At 35.3% G+C, this 14,535-nt stretch overlaps 1 protein-coding gene across 5 annotated transcripts in view; it reads right to left on the bottom strand.

Moving 5' to 3' along the window:
* LOC121383197 (leucine-rich repeat-containing protein 27-like) overlaps nt 1-14,535 on the bottom strand; it is a 42,989-nt gene that overhangs the window by 22,154 nt on the left and 6,300 nt on the right. For 2 of the 5 annotated variants that reach the window (XM_041513069.1, XM_041513068.1), the window contains exons 5-9: nt 13,409-13,570; nt 11,552-11,640; nt 10,690-10,772; nt 9,381-9,457; nt 9,016-9,142 (exon numbers count right to left, since the gene is read on the bottom strand). In XM_041513069.1, the coding sequence (XP_041369003.1) occupies nt 9,016-9,142; nt 9,381-9,457; nt 10,690-10,772; nt 11,552-11,640; nt 13,409-13,570 (538 nt within the window). Of the gene's footprint in view, nt 1-3,682; nt 3,812-9,015; nt 9,143-9,380; nt 9,458-10,689; nt 10,773-11,551; nt 11,641-13,408; nt 13,571-14,535 lie in introns of all 5 variants that reach the window. The other 3 variants (XM_041513066.1, XM_041513067.1, XM_041513070.1) reach the window with 3 other exon arrangements.

Below are 14,535 nucleotides of genomic sequence, written 5' to 3'. Positions count from 1 at the left end.
AGAGAGCCAATACAAATTACTTCTAATTTATCAAAATTAATATTGAGTGCCAATAATTCAAAAAATATATTTAAGGTATTTATTGTTTCTTCAAAAGTTGTCCTACTACCATCAAGTAAACAATCAGTATCATCAGCATACTGTGAAATTAGGTATTCTTTGTTGTCTATTGAGATGCCCTTAATTTGATTATTTTTACGTACAAGTCCTGCAAGGATTTCTACAAAGAGAAGAAATGTATATGGAGATAATGAATCACCTTGCCTTCAGCCGCTATATATATATGCTCTTCAAAAAAAAAGTAGGGGAAGTCTAATAAGAATTTACAATTGCCAAAATTGTAAGGTATATTAGCTGTGGGGAATGGTTATATGATAATAGTGAATTAATTGGGCAAACATTACAACCGGTAGTTCAGTATTACAGTAGGTTTTATGACCACTAAAGATCTTGAAGGACGATTGCCATGGAGTCAAAAGTGAAATTTGAAAGTTGAAGTTTTTTTATTAGTAAATTGCAAATTCAAACAATAAAAATGACTAAAAACAAAACAATAATAACTGTATGATCAACAGAATGAAAAAGATTGACAGAAATAATGTTCCACAGTGATTAATCGACCTTCTTGGAAATTGTCAAAATCGAGAATGACACCCCACGCACGTGTACGGGGCAACTGCGTGATGCACGTGCAAACTATGGAATGTGTTTCGGTGCGTTGATAAACAGCCCTGAACATTCTTTACTAGGATGTCTGTGGTCAAAACGTACGTTTGATCTAATAGTTGATATTAAATTTAATATTTCAGGTTCCCCTACTTTTTTTTAAGAGTATATATTAAACAATGAAAAAACTTTTGTATTGAGTATAATATGGTTTAATATTTATAACAGTGTTTAATATCTGCTGTAAAAAAAAAAAAAAATCCAGGGTTTTATGTATATAAATGTATGGCCATGAAATGGACTTGAATGCTTTTTCGAAATCTACTAGTAGAAATATTCTTGAATATTTTGTGATTCAGTATAGTACAAAATATCATACAATATCCTTATATTGTCACCAATAAAACAGCCCGGCATGAAACCAGTTTGATATTCATTAATGAGAAAATGGAAGTACTCCTTAATTCGTTCAGATATACAAACAGACAATCATTTGTCTGTGATGCGTAAGTTAGCTACAAGCGAAAGGGCTGTAAATAACTTTTGGTTGAAAAAGATGTCAAAATTTGCTTAAACCTGGTTTTTGAGGATATGTAAGAAACAGAATACTACATGTACATTCATGTCCGTTAGATACCATTTATCTCCCAACTCGTTTAAAAATGTATCCCAACTGACTTTTGCTCGTTTGATACATTTTAAAACAACTTGTTGTAAGATAAATGGTATCTAACAGACACAAATGTATTATTCTCTATTTAGCATCGCTTATATTTTCTTTAAGAGAATAAAGCTTTTGATCAGTCTTTTGTTTTGTTCATAATTTCTATTTTATCTGTAATAATAGAACCATCAGGGTTTTATTTCAATATCATTTATGGATTTACAAATAAAATATATATTTTTTAAGTTACAGAAGTAATTAGTAATGCGTTCACCCTCTTTTATCCATCTAGCTATCGATCTGTTGTATACTCTTCAAAAAAAGAAACTTGACATCGATTTTCAAAGTTTAATAAAAAAAAATCCCTGGTAGACATGATACAAGCAACGAAAGATCAAGACGCCATGGGAAGGGGATTACTCTGTACATGTCCGAAACGGTATCACTGGGAATCCACCTGAAACATGTACACAGGCATATGTGTGACATAGGGGTGGGGAAAATATCAGCATTGGTTATGACCACCACGAGTCATGATGACAGCTTGACAACAGCAACGCATGGAAGCAATCAAATGTTGTACAGCACATTGTGGAATGTTCTGCTACTCGTGCTGCAGTGCCGTAAGAAGTTGCAGAAGTGTCTGGGATGGTGGATTCCTCTGCTGATCCAGTGCATCCCATAGATGTTCTATTGGGTTTAAGTCTGGCAAACGGGCAGGCCAAGGTAATGTCTGGACGTTGTGGCACTGCAGAAACTCCTGACTAAAACATGCAATATGTGGTCTGGCATTGTCATGCTGAAACATTCCATTGTTGATGTTCATGTGCAGAATGACGTGATGCTGCAGGATCTCATCTAGATATCTGATGCCCGTCAGTGCATCTGCCACATGCACAAGAGCCGTCCTACCACCATGATGAATTTCTGCCTATACCATGACACTGCCACCACCAAAACGGTCGACTTGTTGCACGCAGTTTGGAGCATAACGTTCCCCTCAACGTCTAAAGACATGTGTGCGTCCATCAGCACGTGACAGGAGAAAACGAGACTCATCTGAGAACAAAACAGTTCTCCACCTGGCATGTGTCCATCTCACCCTCTGCTGGCACCACTGCAGATGCTCCGCTAAGTGACGTGGGGTCAAAACGTTACATCACACTGGTGTTCTAGGGAAAATTCCTGCCTCCCTCAGCCGATTACAAACTGTCTGGTCAGAAATTCTGCATAGTCCAGAGATTTGTGTTGCTGTGGTTGTTGCTGTTGTGGTTCGATTTCAAAGATGACACACCTGGATGTATCGATCTTGAGCGGCGGTGGTTACTCTGGGACGACCTGACCGTGACACTTTGAGTGGTGTTGTACCGTGCCCATAAAGCAGAGATGGTCTATTTGGAGACGCCAAAGTACCTTGCCACAGCTTGTTGAGTTGCCCCTGCTTGCAATCTCCCAATGGCATTATTGTGTTGAGTTGACATCAATCTTGGCATTATTGCCTTACCTACAGTGTCATTATGCGGTCTGTTTCAATTACTGCTGATGTGACCTTTTATGCCCCACCAACGGAGGGTTCAGCATGCAAAGTTACAGAACTTCATGATGCACATGCTTCTCTGAGGATGTGCTTTTGCATTTCAGTAGAAACGATGACTATGCATAGCTATGTTTATGTGAATTGAACGTGTTTTAGCATCTTCATTCGCTCACTTACTTGACTGTCTTTACAATGTCTTTGATTTTTTTGAAGAGTATATGTGTAAATTTTGAGTCGGGCATTTTACAAAAACATTGTGTAGGACATTCCTGCTAGCCACACATGACCAGTGTTGTGGTGACAGATTTAATTACTTTGTTTAGCACTGAGGAAAGCTAAAGATTTCTCCCAATGATATTGACGAAGGCATTAAAAAAACAGTACGGAGCTAAACTATATGGTTTTAGAAGATGTTTGTAATATAATAATTTTTCCCGATTCCACGAGTTTGTTTTTGATATTTTTGATGAAATATATTTTTTACATTTCTTCTAAACTGTTTTCATTTATGTGATGTAAGATCTAAAAACTTTATAATAATGTTATTTGTCTGGAACATGGAGTGTAAATGTACATACATGTAGCTATGCTAGCTAGTGGTACCTTCTGAGTCTAATAATAGTAATATTTTGCTACATAGCACAGCATCAGCATAATGAACGACCCAAAGGAAGGTTTTTTAAATGGACCCAGTATTGGACACATGCACAGACGTTTTTATCGGTTTAAGGGGTATATCTTCCTAACTCATTCGTACAGGCTATATTTGTATTTCTTACAACTTGAAGATTAAGTTTGCAGAATTTAATATGTACCTTTTCCAAAAGGTTCACAGTCTAACGAACCAATATACTTGTTGAAGTCATTATTTTGCTTTCCTTGCAGCCTAGTTTCCCAAAGTTGAAAGTGAGCTTTATTCCTAAACTGTAAGCTACAAGCTCCAACTAAAAAAAAAAAAGAAGAAGAAAGTTTGTTTTGTTTAATGACACCACTAGAGCACATTGATTAATTAATCATTGGCTATTGGATGTCAAACATTTGGTAATTCTGACTTGTCATCAGAAGAAACCCACAACATTTTTCCTAATGGAACATGGGATCTTTTATATGCACTTTCCCACAGACAGGAACACACATACCAGGGCCTTTGTTCAGTTGTGGTGCACTTGTTGGAATGAGAAAAAACCCAATCAGCTGAATGGATCCACCGAGGTGGTTCGATCCTGCGACACAAGCACCTCAAGTGAGCACTCAACCGTCTGAGCTAAATCCCACCCAAATTAGAAAAGAGTTCACTAAATGAAACTGGAGTTAAACATTTCATTAAACCCCCCCCCAAAAAAAACCCCCATTTATAAATAGATAAGTATATATATAATAAAAACTGTTTATATACACAATTCGACAACCGGGAACCTTGCAGCTAACTTACGCGTCACAGACACATGACTGTCACAATGTAATCTATTCCCACACTGTTGTTTTTCACTGCATGACACTGGTGACCTGGTCATCACCTAGGAGCAGCCAGTAGTATGTCTTGAAATTGTTAACATATGTTCGTGTTTAAACAACCCATGTGTTATAAAAAATAACGCATGATGTTCTCACCAGCGTGTGTGTAAGAAAACATTGTTCCATTAGTAGCAAGGGGTAGCAGGATAACATTTGTGTGTGTGTGTGTGTTTGTGCGTGTGTGTGTGTGTGCTTGTGTGTGCGTGCGTGTGTAATGTTCAAAATAAGTAGGGGATATTCAAATATAACACAATATAACAGAGATATATTAATTTTTATTGCAATATTAATTAATAGTAATACACAAGCACTCATGTGACAAGAGATTGGCATTAAAGATTCTAGCCAGGATAGTGATGTAGGTCCGGAGGAGACAAAGATAGGCAACAGGGGTGGTGCTTGTCATTTTGATGTTTTAAATATTTGCACTAGTAACGGGTAAAACCCCCGCGGTTCGTCAAGCACGATTCCAACGTGGCATGCTCCTGATTAAACATCCAATAATATTTGGGGGGATCCTGTCCCATTCATCTTGGAGAGCAGTACTTAATTCAGCTAAATTAATTGGCTGACGTTGATGTTCTCGGAGTCGTTGTCCGATGATGTCCCACATGTACTCAATGGGTGAAAGTTCTGGGCTTAGGGCTAGCCACGGTAGTGTGGTGATGTTCTGTGGTAATGCAGTGACTAGTAGACTCCGGTGAGCACGGGCGCTGCCGTCCTGAAAAACAAAATGGCATTCTGCCTGGTGTGCGAAGAGCACAACGATCGGTGCAAGGATGTTGTCACAGTAGTACTGCCCAGTGACCCTCCCATGAACACTATGCATCTGGGTTCTGGTAGTCATGATGATGCCACCCCACACAATAATGGACCCTCTTCCAAATCGGTCATGAGGATGAATATTGATGTTGGTGTAGTATTCATTGAGAAGTCGCCAGACACGCTGTCATTGATCATGGAAGTCTAGTGTTAATCTGGGCATGTCTGAAAACATTACATGTTACTTCTATGCATACTTCTGTTACGAATAGTCTGACAACACATTGTAACACCAGTTGTAAGACAGAGTTCTCTTGTGATTTGATTGGCTGACTAATCTCAATTCTTCAATGTGTAAGTCCTAATGAGGCGTTCCTGAACCAGACTTGTGTCCCTTGGCTGTTCTGAACAGGGATGATCATCCACATCTCTGGTTTGTTGATATTGGGCCCACAATCAGCTAATGACTGATTGTGACACATTAAGTCTACAGGCCACAATTTGCTGGGTGGTGCCAACTTGGAGCATGCCTACAGCTCTGACATGTTCCTGACGTTGGAGACGTTGCATTGTTGAAAAGTTACACAATGTTGTAAAGAATGTGACAGCAAGGTTATAATTTGGTGTTCCATTAACAAACAAAGAATATTGCCACAGTGTGCACACAAGGTACACAAAAACTAAATGTTCAATTTCAAATCACATTCTTCGCAAGTCACGTGCTTCGCGATCAAAACAATCGGTGAGATTTTTCATGCTCTTTGAGTGGGAACATTAACGCAGATTGTGCATTCATTTTTATATTTTTATATCTCATTTCATTCTATAATTATTGATATTTGAAATGAAATATGGAATATCCCCTATATAATAAAAAAAAATGTAATGAAGTAATTTTTATTAATAAAGTACTGTATTTGACCGGAAATAAGCCTTGGGGGCCAAGACAACTCATTGTGTGCTTAGCATGGGGTGGGCTTATTCCCAGACAAGGGGCCAGTTTTGTTGAAAAAAATATTAATAATAATAATTAAAATAAATAATAATAATTTAATTAACTAGGAAGAAAACAAAAAACGTTCAGTAGCACATCTATTAATTAGTGTTCCCTTTGTTATTAATACACTACAAAGAATTGTCAATCTAGGTCATTGTTCTTAGCCAATCAGAATAAGGTATTTGCTTAATTAGCATTAACTGCGGACCCAGTATGGTGGTAAAAATAGACATTGGTTTTAGTTCAGACTTGGGCTTGTGTACTTCAAAGAAATACTGCAGGCATGAAATTAAAACAATGTTACACACTGTTACTGTTAGACTTCTAAATCTCTCTGGTGGTAAAATATTGTGTTACATTTGTGTTTAATTATTTGCAGGAGGTATGACCTTTTAAATGAACTTTGAGCAAACTTGCAATTTCGTGTTATTTATAAGGTGACGAAGTTGGAGGTGGGCTCATTTATGAATGAGGGCCTAATTTCTTAAATGCTATCAAAACAGAGGGTGGCTTATTCAAAGACATGGGCTAATTTCCGGTCAAATACGGTAATGTATATTAATACATGTATCCTTTTCTCTCTACACCATTTTAAAAATGAAATATATTAAAAACTTTTGAAGATCAGTTCACAGATTTTGTAATAAATAATTTAATAAAGGTTTTACAAAGGCCATTAACTAAAGATAACATTTTAACTGGACACATGGCTTCTATTAGACGCCTTACATCAACATTCCTGTGATATCGTTCTGCCGTCTTGAACTAATTTTGACCTTGGAAATGACGATGTAAGACTCTAACATCATGGGTGGGTTTAGGTGAGAAAGGGTGTGGCTGTTCTCTCTCATTTGCATGTTAAACGCCAGATTTATATATCCTGGTTTTACAAGTTCCAGATATAAAAATGAGTTTGGGATTTGTAAATCTAGAAAATGAAAGTTTCTGATTTATAAATCTGTAAGATTTTCTTGAAGATTTATATTTATTTGTAAATGTTTTCTTTTCTTTTTTTTTCACGGATATAGGATTTAATTTTAGTGATAGTAAGTTCAAATGTGTAGTGCATTAACCATGATATGTATATATTTTGCTGAGAAGTTATGGATTTATAAATCAGAAAGCTACATTAGAATGAGACAAACAGTGCCTCATACATGCATGCAATTTGTATGGCACTGCCATGACATTAAAATCTCAGTCTCTGTTAAAGAGTCTTGAGTCTACTCTAAAAGATTAATTTTATAAGCACTGGGCCTGAGCGTGCCCATAACAACATGAGCTGTTTATCAGTGGTGTACAAGCATGATGCTAAGAATGCCAAAAGCATGCAGCTTGTAATATTACATAAAACATAATCGCGAGGGAAAGTGAGTGATTTAACCTGACCTCTCCTCTGACTTAAAGTGACAGGTCAGGTTATATTAACGTGTGAAACGAAAAACTATTCAATGAGTTTTGTTTCATGCAAGATACAGAAAATATTTTGTTTTTAAAAATTTGGATTGGCAAGCAGTTACTATGAACAGAAAACTGATTGTTAACTACAGTGAAACAAACCCTTCTATATATTGGACACCCATGGACCAAGTATAAAGTCCTGTTTTCATGGGTTTCACTGTACCATTTAATGTTTTAGAACAGTGTTATGATCTCTGAAAGTTGTGTAGAGAATCGCGATGCGATACAGAACAAAATATTCCCTGAAAGAAGTACAGCAGCTGATAATATCCACAACAAATAGACCATCTTTAGCATAAAGAATACAAAACACACACACACCGAGATAAAATACAGACAAGTAGGAAGAAAGACACACAGACCAGAACTAAACCAAGTGACACAACTCTCAAAATAATGTTCAGTAGAATTATAACCCATTAAAGGGACACTCCTGAGTTTGCTGCATTGTAAGATGTTTCCGACTAATAAAATATTTCTACGAATTAAACTTTCATATTAAATATATTTTCTTGTTTAGAATAGCAGTGTTTGTATATTCAATGTGTTTTTGGTCGTCTTAATATTTCTAAGAAGCCCAAACTGGATTTTGTCTTTAAATAGATTCGTACGTATGAAAAAACAGTATTTTAGGAAATAAAATGAAATTTAACCTACTACAAGTATTAGAACGATAAGAAAGATGTTTAATATACAGCCACTAATATTTTATGCAGAAAAATATATTTGATAGGGAATTACAATCGTTAAAAAATCTCTGTTAGTCGATAACATCTTAAAAATTGCAGCAAACTCAGGATGTCCCGTTAACAAATGGAGGGTCAGATTGATGACTATATTATTAAAACAAATTATCAAAACATAATAACAAACTTGTTTCAGAATTTGGTTCACAGAACTGAATAAGTAAAGTCTGAATTTATACATTTATATAAAGTTGTTTAGAGAGTTAACAGTGAAGAAAATCATCAAGATTTTTTTTCTTCAGAATTCCAAATTTTAGCACTACTCAAAAACTACCCAAGACCTGTTCTCGTTTCTTTGATGAAAAACTTACACTATAACCCCCTACTTTTAAAGACCATGCACTTCAAAAAAAAAAATCGACTTCTTGCATAATGTCATTTTTATCTCCGATTACAATAATAATAAAATACAAAAATTATCGGAATTATGAGGAGTCAATCATCAAAACAGCTGAATCACAGTAATATACTGCATTTGGCAAGCCTGAAAAATATCCATCAAAACCAGTTGGTGTTAGATGCATAAGATTCTTAGATGTGCACATGCATATATATATACATGTAATATGGCATAGCAATATTTTAGTCATCCCCCATGGCCTATAGGTGGGGACTAATAAAAGCTCATGAAAGACCGTAAAGCAGCGAAAGATTCAAGTGTACTTACAACTGCCAGTTCCTTCTGGGCAGCTTCCATTTCTTGCTGCGGATTTCCTCTCGGTCGTTTTCGTCTTTCTACCATCTGAGCCGTGTGAGTTTTAATTCTTGCTTCCAGTTCTCTCACTCTAGTTGCCCTGCAAGTAAAATTATACAAATTAATACCCTTATCCCACCTTCAATCTATGTTGAAGTCAAAATCAGAAAAATCTGTTTATGTTTATTATGACCATGCAAATTCACTTAACAACAAATAAGCTTATTTAGTATGCTCTACTAATAAAAGAAACAGTTGGTCAAAAGCAAACTGTGTGAAGATAAAAGTATGTTGTATTAATTAATAAGAGAAAGACAAACTGTCTGAAGTTAACCTACTTTTCCATCTCCATCTTCCGCCTGGTTGCTGGAGATACAGGCCGGCGCACTTTTTCGTGTGCAGACTTGATACCCTCCTTTTCAAAAAAACATAAAATAGAATTAATACAATAACAGCATGTGATAATACAACAAAGACATAACCATGTACAACTCTGATGCTAAACCAACATATATCCAAGTTTTCAACCCTTCCACCCGCAAAACCCCCCACAGAAAACAATCATGACAATGAACTGTATAAGAAAACCTGACAGCCAAAATGAAGGTTGTGTTAAATAAGAATATTGGGTAGTGTGAAGCTTTGAAACATGTGCATGAAGCAATGAAAGGCAATAATTTGGAGGAAAATGAAAGGTAGCATGCCGGAGTGAGTAAAAGTTAACCATGATTGTTGATTTTTTTATTTTATTTTTTATTTATTACTATTATATCCCACTGCCCCCTTTCCTTTTACTCCTTTGAATTGCATCTCATTTCTTCCCATTGTGGCACCTCCTATCTTTCAACTTCTTTCACTGTCCACCTCCACATCCAAGTCCTTGTGTCTCCAACTGCGACAGGTGCTTGTCTCTTATGGCTATCTGTGCCACATATCATTCCCAATCAGCTTTTAGCTGTGGGCTTAGTCTGACCATTTCGGAGAGTGTTCAGTGGTTACTTCTGGCGTTAAGAGGTACTTGTAACCACCTGCTATGCTCCCCTACTATTGGCGGTCGTTAGTCAGTGCTGTGGGTCAGACCAGCTTTATTAGCGGCAGAGGACAAGGATGCCAGGTGGGTGTAGGGAAGTACACAGACTGCACCCGTGGAGGAAGTTGAGACAGGTATGTGATGGTGTGGACAGCTCAGAAGACAAGAGTTGGAGAAAAGTGACAGAAAGTGTCAAAACAGACTGAAATCATGGGAGAAATTGGCAGGTTTTTATATTAAGATAATAAGAATGGTAGGCATAGGGGAATAGATCAGAAAGATGAATGAAAGTGTGAGCCAGCTTTGACGGGATTAGAACCACTGCTATCAGCTTGACTGTCCAGCAGCTTATCCACTAGACCATGGAGCTCACCCTAAAGTAAAATTGAACAATCATGGCTGATGTTTTGTATTTATTCAGAAAACACAAGCCAATAAAATATTTATTTATTGCAGATTTTTTACTCCAAATTAACAACAAAAATTATATAATCAAACATACTCTTAAGCAAACTGATCTTTATTTGATTAAAAATAAATTTACCAACAAGCAAAACACAAATGAAAGCAAAAATGTTCAACAAAAGCCCCTGAAATGACAAAACAAAAAATCATACCTTTATTCTTTCTTCATTTGTCGGCATTTTTAAATGGTCATCACTGTAACCAAAGGGTGCTTTCGTCACAGGGTCAATAAAATCTGCAAAAAAGATTTTAACAAATTAAAACTCCTTCTTTGAAAATAGATACATGTACATACAGAATATACTTTGACAAATCTTACATAGAGAAAACTAAACGAATTCCCGTGTGAGACCGTTTATATTACAATGAGTGGGTTTTCAATGTACAATTAAAAACACACGAGCTGTAATATAAACAGTCTCACATGGCAACAAGTATAGTATTTTATTTATTACACCGTAAAACAATGAAAAAAATAGCACATAATGACTTGCAAAATAACCAAACAAAAAGAAAAAATGCACAGATTAAAGACTGGGGTGGGGGGGTGGGGGGGGGAGAGAGAGGGGAGAATATGGCGTCATATAGTGGTCATTTTTATTTAGCTATTTATCAATGAAACTTTGCATTCCTACGCCACACATCTATCAATGAAGTATACACAAATAATATAAACATATTCAAGGCTAAACAAAATTATTAAAATATACATTTTGCTAAATTATGCTGCTAACATTAATTATAAGAATTGACAGCAAGTATTTGTCCGATATAAAAAAAACCCAAATCTTTATTCAAGAGACCAAGTTGAGCATATTGTTGGATAAAATCCTGCTGATGTTGAGTACCATCACATTAAAAAAATTGGACATTCTTGAGCTTATTGATTAATCTGAACTTATTTCTCATAAATACATTTACTGTGAAAATAGTGATACATGTATATGGCACTTGCAATTTCGAGACGACGAACTTGACACATTATACCTTCACAATTGTAAAAATATAACCAACCTTTTGTGCCTTTTTTTAAACTTTCATACAACTTCTTCTCTTTCAGTCTCTTGGTTTCATCCCTCCATTCCTTAAGAACTGATTCATCCCTGTTAATATAAAATAAAATCATCGTTATTTTAACAAAAATGAATTAAACATCAAAAACATAAAAAGCAGAAAGTGTACTTTTATTAAAAAAGCAATAATGGTTCTTTAGAAGTTTGGGATGTATGTACTCAAAAAGCTATCAGTAATAATATTTCTATACATGTACATATAAACTAGAAACAATGGACAATAACTGATGTTTAACAAAAAATATGTACATCATTCTACATGCACTGCATGGCCCACTACACAACATTAGTGAATAAATGTTTTAAAGTTTTTAAAATTAATTTGATTTAAATGTTTTGCCATCTAATTTGCCAAATGCAAGTACTACAATTATTCATTTGGATTTTTTGCAATACTGTGTGGTTTGTAAAACATTTATGATCTACAGTACACCATACACAGCATCAGCCTGACTTTACTACTACAAAAACGTATGCCAAGTAACAAACCCTAAACATGTACATACTACTAGTATACAGACTTTCAACATAAATATAAAGTTGTGTAGAGTAAAACACTTCAAATGTCTTTTCAAGTTCATAATTAGCATTACCTGTCTTCACAAATAGACTTATAAACTTATTTTACTAACAAGTAATTATTAATAAAAATGTACGTTTAATTAACTGACCTGCTAGAAAGTAGCATAAGAAATGGACACAAATAATTGTTTGTCAGATTCATTATACAACTACAGCTAGACATGTTAGGTCATACATGAATGAAACTGTGCATTTAGTGTACACGAAATACCTTCATCTCAAAATCAATAATGAGTGAATATTTTTTCCACCATTTCACAACAACTTCATCACACTGGTTATTATGTTATCACCAGATACCAATTGACAACAATATAAAATGAATAATGAGACAGATCAACTTGAACACATTTATATATATCACCCCATGCAACTTAACTACCATTAATTCAGACATAAATCAATCAATCAATCAATGAATACCTCGAAGCATCATTAAATTATACTTTAAAAAAAAAAAATACTTAAAAAAAAAAAAAAATATATATATATATATATATATATATGAAAAAACTATAATCATGATTGCATTTTTTAATTTTGTAAATATACTTTTTAAAGCTTTTAAAAAACCAATTCCAAAACATGAACATTGTGTTTATATATTTTTTGTTACAAAGTAAAAGGTGAAGACTAACCCCAGAAAGATCATATGAGAATGAGCAATATATCCCTTTTAAAAAAAAAACCCAAACCCATCTGTATAATAAAACAGTTTTGCAAGAACAAGAACAAGAACAAGAACAAGAACAAGAACAAGAACAAGAACAAGAACAAGAACAAGAGCAAGAGCAAGAGCAAGAACAAAAACATTAACATTAACATTTTATCATGGATTTAAACAAAAACCTAGTCGTAACAATTAAACAGGCAATAAAATTTTAAGTGTTTTCTTTAACTTAAAATCTTTGTTACATGTAGTTAGTAAAAAGGTAAGTGTATCCAGATTTACATGTATCTTGAGACTGAGTGCAAGGAATTAATTGGAACATGACTTCTGCCCATTGTAAACCAACATATTAATTAAATGTCACATGTTATAACAAATGCTTGACATTTGATTCATTACAATAGACTTATCAATTAGTTATAACCCATGAATGAACAACAAGGAAGAAGCAATATTGGGGGAATTAAGAAGGAAAAAAGGAAAGACAATAAGGAGACAGGCCAACAGACAAGAGTTAAGAATGTGGCATTATTCGTCTCAACTGGCCTTCTCTTCTGCAAGATGGCTTCTTGTTTTAGTTTCATCTCCTTCGTCCTGGCCAGCCTCCTCTCCTCGGCCATGTGTTGGTCTACGTAATCCGGATCGGGGGGCTCAGGGTACGGATTCACCTTCCATGACATCACACTCGACGCTGCAGACTTCTTCCTGCTACACACACACACGAACCAAATGTATACAGTTAACGATTTCTTTGTCCGATATCCCCCAATATCTGCGTCCATGTTAGTACACACATAAAGTTACTTTTGTAAATTAAATCAAATGTATCGTACAAAGAGCAGACAACAAAAAATAAGTTAAAGCAAGTAAACAAAACCTACAATAAAATAACACACACACAGTGTTCGAGATTAACAGTATCCCGATATCCCGGGGATACCAGAATTTAATTTTGGATACCAGACTTCAAGAACCCAGTATCCCACCAGGATACCATATAATACTAAATTCTCAGGTGGGATACCAGATTTTGAAATGTTAGTATCCAACTGGGATACTGGCCAAAAAATTTAATCTTGAACACTGACACACACCCTGAAAAAACCCAAGAGTACCGGTGTTGTACATGATACGCCCGTCACAAGTTTGATGGAAAACCATAGATATTAATGAATATGTTACGGGTATGATTCAATACTAATTATGTGAAATTTTTGCAATGGGATGGATGAAGAGTTTATTTTGGACCAACTACTAATGATACTGTATCGATTGGGGAAAGTGCTGTCTGATTAATGAAGTTAATGTTCTTTATTAGAAATGGAAATTTTGTTTAGCATAGATACTCTGGTGACACATTTATATAGACAATTATTTGATTTATTGTATAACAGTGATGCAGTAATTGTATGTGACACACTACCATTCCAAGTTGTTACTACATGTGAGGTTTGATGGTTCTGTATGCATCTGTATGCAAGATATGATCCGGACAAGGATTTACTGTTATGTGCAGTAGACCATAAAAAGTTGGTCACAGTGACCTAGTAATAGTATGTGACACACTGCCGTCCCAAGTTGTTCCTACATGTGAGGTTTGATGGTCTTGTATGATGCATCTGTATGCAGATATGGTCCGGACAAGAAAAAGTTTAACAGATGGACTGACGGAT

The sequence above is a fragment of the Gigantopelta aegis genome, chromosome 10 (assembly GCF_016097555.1).
Source record: "Gigantopelta aegis isolate Gae_Host chromosome 10, Gae_host_genome, whole genome shotgun sequence".
In the NCBI taxonomy this organism is placed as follows: domain Eukaryota; kingdom Metazoa; phylum Mollusca; class Gastropoda; order Neomphalida; family Peltospiridae; genus Gigantopelta; species Gigantopelta aegis.
This window is presented reverse-complemented; position numbering and strand designations above follow the sequence as displayed.